Raw genomic sequence first — 14249 nt, 5'->3', positions numbered from 1 at the left:
CTTCCAGGGACAGCTGAGCCAGTGGCAGGCACACAGCCAGGCATGGGGTACCTCATTGGTGGGGCTCCGGCCAGAGGGACGGCTAGGGCAGGGTCTGCCAGCAAGGCCCACACAATGCGGGCCCTGGGAAGACAGGTTCCCGAGGCCTCCCAAGATCATCCTGGAAAGCAGCGCCTGCACCAGTGAGATCCCAGTGTTAACAGGCACGTGAGTCCATTTTTGTCCATCAGCAAGGATCCAGGATATTGAACCAATGCCAGAATTGGAAAGAATTTGCATGAAACCCTCTGGATGGCACTTGGTCTGTGCAGGACGTGCATTAAATGGGAGCTTTCCCGCCTCACTGTGGGTGTGAGGGCTGGGGTGGGTGCATCGTGAGGAGGGGGCTGTGATGGCTGCACCAGGGACTCTGTCAGGCAGACAGGCAGGGAGGACACCCTAGAACATTGCTTCGAGGCTTATCGCCTGGCCACTAGGTCCTGGGTCAGCTGAGCAGGAAAGGTGACACCAGGATCCAGCTGCTGAAGGTGTGTGGGCACCACGGGCAGGCTGGCTTGTGGCCCTGGGAAGCAGGGAGCCGTTTCACATTGAGTTGGGCCCCTTCCGACTGGGGACAGTGGGGCCATGGGGGCAGGTGAGGAAGGTGCTGGGAGTCTGCTGTAGGAACAGAGGTCTGAGGACCACTGGTCTGGACCTCAGCTCTCAGCCCAGCATCCGGCCTCCTCTGCTCCTGACTCACTCTCCCTCCATGTCTGAGAGCCCTTCCTACTGCAGGCCAGAACCCCGTTACTCACGGCCTGGTCATGCACCCCAGTCCAACTCAATCACCTTGCAGTCTGGAGCTTCCCTCCACCTCCACTGGGAGTCGGTCCTCCCTCCTCCAAACCCCTGGATTGATGTTTCTCTACTTTGGGGGAGACTCTTGCTCCCCGGCACTGTAGACACCTGGGGAAATGTCTTACTTCCACTTATGTGCTGAATTGTGTTCTCCAAAATTCTTTTATTGGAGTCCTAACTCCCAGCACCTCAGAATGTGCCTGTATTTGGAGATAAGGTCTTTACAGAGGTGTTTAAGGGTAAGTGAGGTCACTAGGGTGGCCCTAATCCCACAGGACTGGTGTCGTTATAAGGAGATGAGGACACAGACACGCACAGAGGGACAACCACACGAGGACACAGGGAAGACGTGTCTGCCTGCCAGCAGAGAGGCCTTGGGGGAAGCCAGCCTGCCCACGGGGACCTCGGACCTCCCGCTTCCAGGGCTGGGAGGTGATAAATTCCTGCTGTTTAAGCCCCCCGGGCTCTGGTGCTTGTTATGCAGCCTGAGCTCCCTGACACACTTCCTCTGAAGGCCCCCGTGCTCCCCAGTGCTCTCTTCCCAGCTGGCAGCTCTGGCCCCACGCCCCCCTGCCCTGAGACAGGCCCCCTTTCCTTGCACCGGGAGCCGGATGCCTGACCTCACGGGAGGGGTGAATGCTGAGGAGCAGGAGGGGCAGTGGGGTCCCAAGACAGAAGCAGGATGAGTCTTTTATTTGTTTCTGTTTGTTTTTTCAGGCTTGGCTTGGGAGGAGGCAGCTGATGGACAGGAAAGTCCTGGAGGAATCACTGAGAGCCAGTGGGGCTTAGGGAGGGGAGGCGTGGAAGGTTCCAGCAAGCAGACTGGGGCCTGAGGCAGAGAGCAGGACAGAGGGGCTCAGCGGATCACCGCAGGGCCTGCCGTGGGTCCCTGAGCACAAACTACAAGCAGGAGCCAGGTCTGGGGAGGTACAAGGGCTGGGCCGCGCCCGGATGAGCTGACAGCTTGCAGAGTCTGGTCTGGAAACCCGGTCTGAGGAGCAGATGTGGGATCAGGGGGAGGTGTGAGCCTCTGGATCTTGTTGATCCAGTCGGTGAAGTAGTCGACCCTGGTGAAGACGCTGGGGTAGATAGGGTGCCGGCAGTCCAAGCCCCAGCTGGCCAGCCCCACCAGAACCCAGGCTGCGGGGAGGTCACAGACGAGGGGGCCCCCAGAATCGCCCTAGGAAAGAGAGGGGAGTTAGTGTGGCTGATGGAGCAGAGTCTGAGACACAGCAGGGGGCAGGTGGGACTTGTGAGTCTGGGAAAGTCTGGACCTGTCAAGTTCACATGGGTGGGCCTGAGAACTGCGCTTCAGGGGGCTCCTGACCTCCCCTCAGGACTCTGCCCTCTGCCCCTGCACCGAGGAATGGGCTGGCGGCTGGGACGAGGCACCACCCAAGGCCTAGAGGGGACAGTTGCAGGGACAGGGCCCAGGAGGGCTGGCTGTGAGTGGAGGCCAGCCGGCCGAGGCCTCTGCACGTGCCAACCACCCCTTCCACCGGAGCTGCAGTGCGCATCCCCACTGGGGCCCCCTCCTCTTCAGCCATTTAGGACTTTGGTTTTCTCTCAGCTTCTTGGTTGAGCACGTCCAGAAAATGCCCAAGCCTGGGCCTGGTGGAGGCAGCCCACATTGCTGGGGGTCTGGGGGAGCAAGCAGGGGTCCCCTGACAGGTGCTGGGAGTTACTGGAGTCCTGAAAGGCTGGCAAGGCACTTGGTGGCATGGTGGGGACACACCTGGGTGGAGTGGGTTAGGAGACTCAGTACTGTCGAGGGGGGTCTTTCAGGGGAGGAGGGAGCGGGGCCGGGGGAGAGCCTCCAGGGCCCCAGGAGGGGCCGGCAGTGCATGGGGGGGCGGGGGGGGCGGTTTGCTGTGGGTGGGGAGGCCGCTAGGCTCCTAGTGCGACGGCCTGGGTGTTGTCAGATCTCTAGCTGAGACCCACGGCTGGGGAAGAGGTCACTTGAAAGAGACAGAAGGGCACGGGGTGGCGGGCCAAAACGTGACCCTGAGAGACACACAGCCTCACCCCTGGAACCTGTGACCTTACATGGGGCTCTGCAGTGGTGCTTGGGGTGAGGGTCTGGGAATAGGAAGACTGCCCTAGGTTATCTGGGTGGGTCAGCACGAGACAGAGGGTGGCAGGGGTCAGAGTCACAGAGGGAGGTGTGCCCCCGAAGCTGAGGCTGGAGCCACAGAGGAGGCCACAGGCCAGAGAGTGCAGGTGGCCCCAGGAGCTGAGGAAGGCAAGGAAATTCTTCCCTCGAGCCTCCCGAAGGAGCCGCCAGCCTCCACACCTCCATTTTAGACTCTGGATGCCCAGAAGTGTCAGATGATGACTATCTGTTGCTTTAGGCACCCAGTTTGAGGTGGCTCGTCACTGCGGCCCCCAGACTCACACAGGGGCTCCTTGGAGAGTGGGGACCCCTCGCCCCCCCAGGGGCCCCCACCTGGAGTGCCTTTGGCTCTCCCCGTGGTGTGGCCCCCACAGCTGGTCCCCGTCTTGCGCCGTGGCCTCTGCCCACTCCATGCCTCAGCGATCTGCGCAGGTGAGCAGCAGAAACTACGCGGGACCCGGGCCAGCCTGGAGGAGGCAGGATGGGCTCCAGCGGCCCCCGGGCCCTGCCAAGCTCTCAGCAGGCAGAGGAGACCCCAACACTAACATAGCCCACGCCAAGTGCAACTTGGTTTGCACCGCGTAGGGACAGAACAAGCCTCGTGTGTGCGTGTGTCAGGCGGGGCCCAGGCTTCGACGGCCATGTTGACGAGGATGAGGCTAAGGCGCAGAAGGACGTGTAGAGCAGGCAGGAGAGTGAGGGCCAGCACGTGTTCCTTGTTCCTATGGACCAGGCACTGCACTAAGCTCTCTCCAGGAACCTCGTGAAGGGGAGGCCGTCAGCACCCCCACTTCCTGGGTGAGGAAACCTGGCTGGGCTCCCAGCACTGATCGACGACAGATTGAGACCGGAGTGGGTCCGCCCACCCCACAATCTGAGCGCTGGGTCACCCCGCAGCACCCACCCCCCAGAGCTGCTTCCAGCGCCCTGTACAAGGAGGGGACCTCAGCGGAGAGAAGAGAGCCCGGGGTGGGGGCCAGAGCAGGTGGCCTGGAAGACGGGGCCAGGGAATTGCATGGACAGGCTGTGGTGACGGGAAGGCTAAGGGAGGAGGGGGGCTCCCGGGTGTCCAGCTCAGCGGGGTCCTCAGCCTGGGGTCAAGGGCACTATGATGTCCAGCCCCCAGGCCCACAAAGGGCACCAGCTCTAAGCTCCACAGGCATGGCCTCCGCAGGAGAGGGCAGGTGGGGGGCAGGGTCAGAAGGGAGGTCCAGGGTGACAGCCGAGTGTGCGTCACCTCTGGGTGCAGCTGACCCTGTGAGGAGGCTGGGCCGAGAGTCCCCACCATCGGCTGTGGCCTGGGAACGCAGAAAGCAGGAGGACAGGCGGCCAAGCTTCCTCCTCTGGCTCCGCAGCTCCTGGGCCGCAGTGAGAGCGGCTGTCAGTGAGGCCTCCCCCTGGCAGGCCTGTCTCACACCTCCTGTCTGTGTTTCCCGGAGCCACCACCACACGTGACCACAAACCGGGGGGCTTAAAAAACAACAGAAACTCGCCTCTCCCAGTTCCGGAGCCAGCATCTGAGGTCAAGGGTCTTGGCGCCTTTCCCTCTATCTTTTAACAACACCAGGCATTGCATTTAGGGCCCCTCTGAGTGCAGAATGGTCTCACCTCGAGACTCTAATCACAGCTGCGAAGACCCTACAGAGTTCCCGGTAAGGTCACATTCTAAAGTTCCCGGTGGACGTGAATTTGGGCAACAGTATTCAGCCCACTACACCATCCTTTCGAGGACCCCATGAAGGAGGCCTCAGAATCCCGCGCAGGCTCGGAAGGTGCTGCCCGAGGCCCCCGTGCAGGCAGGGACATGTGGCCGAGCCGTGTGTCTGGCTCCCGAGCCCTCCCACTCTCCCTTCCCCTTCTGGAGCCTTCTGTGCAGGAGCTGGGCGCCCAGACACCGGCTCTCGAGGCTGGGCCCTGGGAGCGTGCTTGGGGGCCGGTGGGCTCGGAGTCAGAGCACCAGGGGGTCCAGCCAAGCTGCCTTACGTTGGGCTGGCCACGTCTCCTCCCTGGGCCTGCTGGCCCACCTGCAGGATGGGGCCTTGCACAGAACAGAAAGAGACCCTCATGGTCCACATGCCCAGCAGTGGACGTGTATCCGGAATATACAAAAGTGCAAAGAGCTCCTGAAAGAAAAAGCACAGCACAGCACAAAAGTGAGAGAGGGAGAAACTAGAAGGGAAACTTCACAGAAGACACACGATGACAACAGACAGGAGAATTCATGCAACTTAATTAGTCAGCAGGAAAACACAAGTTAAACCGCAGTGAGACATCACGACGCACACACGCCCACGAGCAGAGATGGAGCGCGCCCGCCGTGGGCAGACTGCAGATGCGCCCGCTGCCCGAAGTGGTACCGGGTCTGCAAACACCCGCCCAAGCTGAGCCTCCGCACACCTTTCCCTCCAACAACTCTACTCGGAGTTGCTGTGGACATAAGGAGAATGTGAATGGAAGTGAGTGGAATGAAAGCCTCGGAAGCTCCGAGAATACTCCTCAGGAGTGGAGGCCGCGGCAGGCCCGAGTGCACACGGCGAAGCCCGGCAGAGCCGTGGGAGCAGACGCACGCTCAGGACGAGTGACAGGGCAGAGCAAACGCACAAACCCAACACGGAGACGCGACACTGCCCCCCGGGAATAAGCCTGCTAAAACAGACGCCGTGTGGGGGTCCCGGCGGGTGCCCTCGTGTGGCTTAGGAAGGGGCTGCGGACGGGACGACACGCAGGCCCGGGGGGCTCCACAAGCAGAGGAGAAGCAACACAGCCCCTGGGGACACAGAGGAGCGTGGGCAGGGAAGAAGAGAAACGGCCCCACTCACTTGGCAGATGGCCTTTCCCGTCGAGAGGTCCCCAGCACACAGCATCTCCTCTTGCACAGAGTAGGTCTTGCTGTTGCTAAGTCTTTGTCTGTATAAGACATTACAGAACTCGTTCTCAATGAGGCTCACCTTACCCTCCTGCAGATGGAAGGGCGAATGCAGATGCTCTGTGTGGACGAGAAGGGAACCAGGGACGTGCGCTGTGGGGAAGCCCAGCCATGCCGCACCCCCGCTGCCCCCGAAACATGGGGCCTGCTCAGCACAGATGAGCCTCGAACACGGCGGCAGCCTTCCATCCGTCCCTCACAGGCTCCTCTCCTATTTCCCAGACTTTCCACAGACTCTTCCATTCCCTGCACCTCACTCATATCTGTCCTAGTCCTCAAAGACAGAAGGCAAATCCCAGCAACACACGCCATTCGTGGGCCCTTAGCAACCACTGACCAGCGCATGCCATCCATGTCTACTTGTCTGTCGTTGACCTTCCTCCCTTCCCTCCACCCTCCTACCTCTCGCCCCACCATGCTCCCTCCTTCCACCCACCTGTCCACACACCCACCTGTCCACACACCCACCTGCCCATGCACCCACCTGTCCCCACACGGCTCCATCCCTCCCTCCAGCATCCGCACACTGGCCACCAGCCACTCATCTCCCAGCCACGCCTCCCCATCCAGCCACGAGCACTCACCCGTCCATCCATCTGTCCTCATGCTGGGCATCTTGTGGATACCCACGACACAGGGGGCATTGTTGTTGGGGACACAGCGTGAGTGAGGTAAGTGGACGGGACTGTTATAGACCTAATAAATGGTGTGAAGGAAACAACAGGAGGAGGTGCCCCTTTCAGCTCCTGTGAGCAAGCAGGAGGGGCCGAGTTGTAGATGTGAAGACAGAGTGAGTCCCGCAAGCAAACGCCGGTGGGCAGAGAGGCCAGGCAGAGAAGCCAGCCGAGGCCAAGGCCCTAGGGTCAGCACGGTCTGGAGCACTCAAGCAGGAAGGAGGCTGGTGGCTGGGACGGGGCGTGGGGTGGGGCATGCAGGGAGGGTGGGGGCCAAGGACACGCAGGCCTGACCGCCAAGGCGGGGAGTTTGGACTTGTTCTAAGCACAGATGGGAAGGCATGTGTGCATGTGCATGTGCGTGCGTGTGTGTGTGTGTGTGTGCACACAAGGGAGGGAGAGAGAGGGAGAATGCTGGAGGCTGGACAGTCCTTGGACTCAAGGAGCTCTGAAGCTTTAGAATCACACACTTTTCAGAACTAGAACTAAAATGGTCCAGTCCTCTAGAAATGAGGCCCAGAGGCCCAACGTCCCGTGGCTGCTTGTCTGGGGCCCCTCAGACTGAGCCCCCTTCTCCCCTGCGGCCCTCCCCCGCCTGCCTCCCCTGCACCCCCTCACTGTCCTCGCTGAGCATCCCCCAGCCGGTGATCCAGCAGGACGAGCTGCTGGACAGCTGCATGCCGGGGCTCGGGAGGCAGGCGGGGGCGATGTAGGAGGTGAGGTTCACGGGCAGGCGCAGCTGCAGCATGACGATGTCGCTCCCGAAGGGGTGACGCTTCTCAAAGTCTGGGTGCACGATAATCCGGCTCAGGGACATCTCGCGTGCATGCTGGGAGGGCTGGTTCAGCTGCGTGCTTCCCAGCAGAACCCGGTAGTCCGCTGGGGCGCGGGATTTGCTGGCGGAGAAGAGCTCGTGGTCGCTCTCCCCTCTGAGCGTGGGCCGGCGCTCTCCCTGCCCCTCGTCTAGCCGCCCCTTCCTCCAGAGCCTGTGCCTGCAGGGGAGGCCAGGCGGCTTCTGCCTCCGCTTCCCAACCATCCTGAGGCCGACTGATCTTCCGTCCCAGCCTCAGGCTCGTGTCTCCCCCACTACACCCCACACTGGAGGAGCAGGGACTCCTCGTGCTCAAGGCTCCCTGGTGGAGCCTCACATCGAGCTCTTCCATTTTACACAGAGGAGCCCCAGCTCCGGCCTCGCTCTAGCCTGACCCTTCCCAAAGCTCCCCACGGCCCAGCTGCGGCCCCACGCCTTTCCTGCCCCTTCTTCCTATAAACACCTTCCTGCCCCACAGCTGCTGGTCCACTTGCTCATTTGTTTAAATGAGCAAATGAGTGCATTTGCCTTGTCCCCTGAACACGAGACACGAAACGACCCACCCTGCTGACTACGTGGCCCACCCCCTGGAAGCCCACGCCCCCCGGCCCAAAGCCTTCTCCCCAGCGCCGGCTGGGCCACTGCACCTCTCCTGACCTCCCTCCCTGTCCACAGGGCCCTCCCCTCTCTCCCACGTTGGCTTTCTCTCCTGCCAACATGGAGACACCCCCTTGCCACAGAGGGGCTCGTGCGGGAGAGGGTCGGTTCTGACGGGGCTCTGGGCCCTTAAAGCCAGTCAGTGCCTGAGCTCTAGCTCCCTGACCTGGGCTGTGATGCCCCCACTCCCCTGAGACCTCTCCTTGTCTGTTCAGAAGCCGGGCACTGAGCCAGGCCCAGGAGGCCAGAGGAGCCAGCCTCCTGAGCAGCCACGTCAAGCTCAGGGAGCCCACCGCCCACCCAGGCAGCCTGGCAGGCGGGTGCCAGCAACCACGACTCCTCCTGGGCACGCGGTTCTGCAGAAGTGGTAAGAAAAACCAGCTAGCTGCTGGCCGTGTGTGCAGTCCCACGTCCCTGCCTGCGGTCTGACGCCCAGGAGTCTGCGGATACTGAGGAGAAGCCCTGGCCGAGGAGGCAAAGAGCCTGCCCACACTGCATGGCAGCAGGACAGACCCTGCCCATCTCCTGGGGCACGTTCGTGCTGGAGGAGGCACAGGGGCCGAGGACGGAGACGCGGGGAGCGGGGAGCACATTCAGGTGGAGGGGACATGGGTCAAAGGCAGGAATGTCGTGTGTTTGGAGGCCACACACCGCACCAGAGCAAAGCCCAGAGGAACTGGCATTGGACACCCATCACCCCTTCACTCCTCTCCCTTCATCCCCCGGCCCTACCGGCCCCTCTGCTGGCACCCAGGAAGGAGGACTCACTTGAGAAAGCAGTGGGCCGTGGAAACCAGCCAGAGGGGGTCAATGAGGACGGCTCCGCAGACGTGCGCGCGCCGGAACAGCAGGCTGGCCTGCCACGGCCACCGGCCCGCCAACACGTCCCGGCCGCCGTAGATCCTCCCCATCGCCTTGGGCTTCCCACACACTGCGGAGACACCCCCCCGTCCATGACAGAGACACCGGTGACCCCAAATGATGCGGTCACAGAGGCCCTCCTCCACGTCACAGGGGCAAAAACCAAGGCCAAGGGTCAAGGGGCCTGGGTTGCCAGACCCTGCCCTCATGAGTGCGGCTGAGGGCTGCAGAGCAGAGCACAGGCCAGCAAGCCCTGGCGGGACGAGGGCCCGGGGGGATGAGGGCCCAGGGGTCTGGCGGGGCGGGGCAAGGGGGATGAGGGGGCCACAGCAGCATCTGCAGGGAGACATGTCTCTGAACGCCCCTGCCGGGGACTGGGCACATCCCAGACATTCCTTTCAACAAGCACACTCCACCTCCTCGCCTACTCTGCAGACCAAAGAGCTGCAGGTCTCACAGGTTACCAGACCTGCTCCAGATCACGTGTCCAGGGGGCTCCTGTGGCCCCTCCACCCCACCGCAGCATCTCAGGGAGGGAGGTTCCCAGGCAGGAGTGTGGTGCTGTGGAACTCAGGGAAAGCCACTCCCCTGACTCAGGATGCGCCGTTTCTCAAAGAAGAGGAAGTGGGCTAATGAAGACAGCCCTGGTTCTGGGATTCACACCTGGGGGCCCGGGAGGTCAGGGATGTGCCCAGGACCCCCGGGAGGGGCCTCCTGGGCCCCTCATTCAGCAACAGCCCTCCCCCACCCAGCCCCCATCCCAGGGCCAGGCCTGGCCACCTGCCCAGTTCCAGGGGGTCGGCAGTGGGGCCTGTTACCCACCTGTGTTGGGGTTTGGGGATGTCCCAGGGCCGCCTGGTCAGAGGGGGCGGAGAGAAGAGAGGTCTGCGGCCCCGCCCCAGCCCCTCCCGGAACCCCTCCGCCCAGACACCGCCGCCCATCGCACCCGCCCCAGTCGCCAACGGCTGTGCTCCGCGCTCAGGCCAACCCGGCTCCTCGGCCTCCGCCTCATCTGGAGCGGGGTCCGGGGCATCGGAGGCCTCCGACCAGGACCCTCGCATGCCTGCCGGCAGCAGCAGAAACCAGAGCAGGGCCGCCAGCCAGCCTCCGCTGCGGCCGGTTGGCACCTCTGTACCCATCGCCAGAGCTGCTGACCCCAGCCTGACCCGACCCGACCTGACCCTCCGCCCTGACCCCGTCTGGATCCCAGGCCCTGCCCCTGTCCCCACCCTGACCCCCTCCCACACCCAGCACCACGTCGTCCTAACCCTGGGCCCTGAGCCTGCCTGGACCCCAGCCCAGCCCTGCCCAGCCTTGACCCAGGCCTGGACTCCTCCCCACACCTGGTCCTGACCCCTGGGGGGCCCAGCTGGTCCCAGCGCGACCCAAACTCAGTGCAGTCAAGTGCTCCTAGGAATTCAAGACAAAAGACAGTAGACTCCACATAGACAAATGGGAACTATGTTAGAAAGTAATTCATGGGAGTAGGGATGTAAAGGGTCCACAGGCAGGAAAACATGCTCAGTCTAACTGGTAATCTAGAAAATGGGAGGGAAACATTACAGTGTGTCATTTTGAACCATCAATGCCATCCCGATCAAAATTCCAATGACATTTTTCAAAGTGCTGGAACAAACAATCCTAAAATTTGTATGGAATCAGAAAAGACCCCGAATCGCCAAGGAAATGTTGAAAAAGAAAAACAAAGCTGGGGACATCACGTTGCCCAATTTCAAGCTATATTACAAAGCAGTGATCACCAAGACAGCATGGTACTGGCACAAAAATAGACACATAGACCAATGGAACAGAATAGAGAGCCCAGATATGGACCCTCAACTCTATGGTCAAATAATCTTTGACAAAGCAGGAAAAATATGCAATGGAAAAAAGACAGTCTTCTTCAATAAATGGTGTTGGGAAAATTGGACAGCCACATGCAGAAGAATGAAACTTGACCATTCTCTAACACCGTACACAAAGATAAACTCAAAGTGGATGAAAGACCTCAATGTGAGACAGGAATCCATCAAAATCCTAGAGGAGAACATAGGCAGTAACCTCTTTGACATCAGCCACAGCAACTTCTTTCAAGACACATCTCCAAAAGCTAGTGAAACAAAAGCAAAAATGAACTTTTGGGACTTCATCAAGATAAAAAGCTTCTGCACAGCAAAGGAAACAGTCAACAAAACAAAGAGGCAACCCACAGAATGGGAGAAGATATTTGCAAATGACACTACAGATAAAGGGCTGGTATCCAAGATCGATAAAGAACTTCTTAAACTCAACACCCAAAAAACACATAATCAAGTAAAAAAATGGGCAGAAGACATGAACAGACACTTCTCTGAAGAAGACATACAAATGGCTAACAGACACATGAAAAAATGTTTATCATCATTAGCCATCAGGGAAATTCAAATCCAAACCACATTGAGATACCACCTTACACCAGTTAGAATGGCAAAAATGGACAGGGAAAGAAACAACCAATGTTGGAGAGGTTGTGGAGAAAGAGGAACCCTCTTACACCTTTGGTGGGAATGCAAGTTGGTACAGCCACTTTGGAAAACAGTGTGGAGGTGCTTCAAAAATTTAAAACTAGAGCTACCCTATGACCCAGCAATTGCACTCCTGGGTATTTACCCCAAAGACACAGATGTAGTGAAAAGAAGGGCCATATGCACCCCAACGTTCATAGCAGCAATGTCCACAATAGCCAAACTGTGGAAAGAGCCGAGATGCCCTTCAACAGATGAATGGATAAAGAAGATGTGGTCCATATATACAATGGAATATTACTCAGCCATCAGAAAGGATGAATACCCAACTTTTACATCAACATGGATGGGAGTGGAGGAGATTATGCTAAGTGAAATAAGTCAAGCAGAGAAAGTCAATTATCATATGGTTTCACTTATTTGTGGAACATAAGGAATAGCATGAAGGACATTAGGAGAAGGAAGGGAAAAATGGGGGGGAGGAATTGGAGGGAGAGATGAACCATGAGAGACTATGGACTCTAAGAAACAAACAGGGCTTTAGAGGGAAGGGGGTTGGGGGGATGGGTTAGCCCGGTGATGGGTATTAGGAGGGAACATACTGCATGGAGCACTGGGTGTTATACAAAAACAATGGATCGTGGATCACCACATCAAAAACTAATGATGTATTGTATGGTGATTAACATAACATAATAAAATTAAATTTAAAAAAATCAAATTGCAAACAATTTCCGAGATGGATAAAGACCTCTAAACCTTTGTGAATCAGTGATTTCTCTGTAGCTAAAGGGGAACATCCAAATGTCAGACATGCTCCCTATTATGTACTCTGATGTAATAGCCTGCATTTGTTGGTATTCGGAGTGAGATCCTATCATTTCACACTTACTTCCTTGGGTGTACAGGGAAATTATTTTATTCACCACCAAGCCTAGGGTCGAGAGAGTAAGGGAATTAGACCAGCACACAGTATACACTGAAATATCAATTTTCTGTTGTTGTTGTTTGGAGAGAGAGAGTGTGTGAGTTGGCGGGGAGGGGGGCGCAGAGGGAGAGAGAGAATCTTAAACAGGCTGCATGCCCAGTGAGGAGCAGTTGTGGGGCTCAGTCTCACCACCCTGGGATCATGACCGGAGCTGACACCAAGAGTCGGCCACTTAACTGACTGAGCCACCCAGGTGCCCCTGAAATATCAGTTTAATAGCTACTATTGTTATTTAATGAAAACAGAAGCTGAGGGGCACCCAGCTTTACTTACTAGTTAAGAACTTATACTTCAATAAATTTAAAAAATCCACACTTAGGTTTTGGGAGACTACACTAGTGTTGGGCAGCATTTATATTTCATTGTGGAGGCTGAAAGAATAATTCATGAACTTTGTCAAAGGGAATCTAGGGTCGATGGTGAAGGTGAGGTGGACCCTGAGGACTGTATTACATGAATTGAGGTTGACATTTCTGTGGAGTATTCAGCTGGATTTGTCCAACAGGCATTTGGAAGTACCAATTTAGAATTTGGGGAAGTGTTCTGGGGTTGGAGATAGAGAGTACTTTAAGGTTCATGGCAACAGTTGAGGCCTTGGGAGTGGATAAAATCACTGAAAGAAACATGTAGAACAAAATTAGAGACCAAAACACAGAAAGGAGACAAATAAGAAGGAGCCAGTAAGAGACTGAGGATTGCATGGGTTGAATGGAAACCATAGAAACACCAAGTCATGCAGCTACAAGATTTCTTGTCCACCTTTCAAACAGCTTTATGGAGATATAATCTATATACCATAAAATTCACTCATTAGAAGGGACAATTGAATGATTTTCAGTCAACTTCGAGAACGGTGGAACAATCACCAGATTTGCAGCTGATTTCTGCTCCCACCATTGGCTCTAGAGAGCCAGCGATCTGCTTTATGTCTCTCTGCAATTGTGTTTTCTGCACATTTCACATAAATGGAATCACATACTATGGAGTCTTTCAAGTCTGGCTTCTTTCACTTAGTGTGACAGCACTCCTGAAGCCTCAGCGGGGAGCTGGCCTCAGGCTTACGCGCCCCTTCTTGCTGCCCCTTCTTGCTGCCCGATGTCGCCGTCTGCAGCAAACTAACCTGCTCTCCTTGGATTTGCAGATCACTGGCCTTGAGAGTGAAGGACCAGTCTCTCCCAAGAGATAAGGCCAGACCACATTCAAAAATACCTGCCACGGATGCCAGCAAGTCTGTCAGGGTCCCGTGGACATAGAGCCGACTGCCTGGGCACCGTGTCTCCCGCTCGCAGCCCCCTCCCCATTCCCTGCACCTCCCCCTCTAAGACCCTCCCGCTTGGCCTGGACGGGGACGGTGGCCTTCCAGACATTAGTCCACCCTCTTCCCCGGTTGCTGGCTTTCTGAATAAAGCGACCTCTCTTTTCCCACTATCACTTGTCTCTCGAGTGTTGATTTTTGAGAAGGGAGCTGCCGAATCTGAGTTCAGAACTGGTTCTGTCCGGCAACATTAGCACTGCCGGAGTCCAGCTCCAGCCGGGGTGTGTCTCTCATAGGAAAGGACGGCGTCGGCGAATGAGGAGACACAGACACAGGATCAGGTTGCAAGCATCTCCTCCTGACAGCCTCGGAGGAACTTTATTTATATGTTAGGATATTTTTGTTTTTCCAAATCTTAGATCATTTTCTGGATTACAGACATAGCCTTCTTTCATTTTTCCTTTGTAATGATTAACATGATCTTTATTCATTTCCGCTTATTGACTTTCGCTAAAACTAAAAAACAGTAAGCAAAGAGAAAGGTGCTAAACAGAGCTTGACCGTCTTGTTATTTTGTTCTATAGAAACTAATTCTTCGTGGAATTAGTTTCATTATGATTGCT

The 14249-nt window shown here is 57.2% G+C and overlaps 1 protein-coding gene across 1 annotated transcript; it reads right to left on the bottom strand.

Moving 5' to 3' along the window:
• Positions 1–5770: 5770 nt before the first annotated feature.
• PRSS47 (serine protease 47) lies at positions 5771–10018 on the bottom strand. The gene is made up of 4 exons (XM_032399528.1): positions 9868–10018; positions 8787–9132; positions 7161–7446; positions 5771–5936 (listed from the first exon to the last, which is right to left on the bottom strand). Exons 1-4 carry the CDS (start codon positions 10016–10018, stop codon positions 5895–5897), a joined length of 825 nt encoding a protein of 274 aa, XP_032255419.1. The 3' UTR covers positions 5771–5894.
• Positions 10019–14249: the final 4231 nt, after the last annotated feature.

This window comes from Phoca vitulina, unplaced genomic scaffold (genome assembly GCF_004348235.1).
Source record: "Phoca vitulina isolate PV1807 unplaced genomic scaffold, GSC_HSeal_1.0 scaffold393, whole genome shotgun sequence".
Lineage (NCBI taxonomy): Eukaryota > Metazoa > Chordata > Mammalia > Carnivora > Phocidae > Phoca > Phoca vitulina.
The sequence above is the reverse complement of the archived record's forward strand: the minus strand, read 5'-3'. Positions and strand labels throughout refer to the sequence as shown.

Coding starts and splice junctions, on each gene's coding strand:
- PRSS47 (XM_032399528.1), bottom strand. CDS start 10,018: ATGGGTACAGAGGTGCCAACCGGCCGCAGCGGAGGCTGGCTGGCGGCC. Junction 9,133..9,867: donor GGCGGAGGCCGAGGAGCCGG/GTTGGCCTGAGC, acceptor TCGTCCCGCCAG/GGCTTGCTGGCCTGTGCTCT. Junction 7,447..8,786: donor ACGGCCCACTGCTTTCTCAA/GTGAGTCCTCCT, acceptor CTTCTCCGCCAG/CAAATCCCGCGCCCCAGCGG.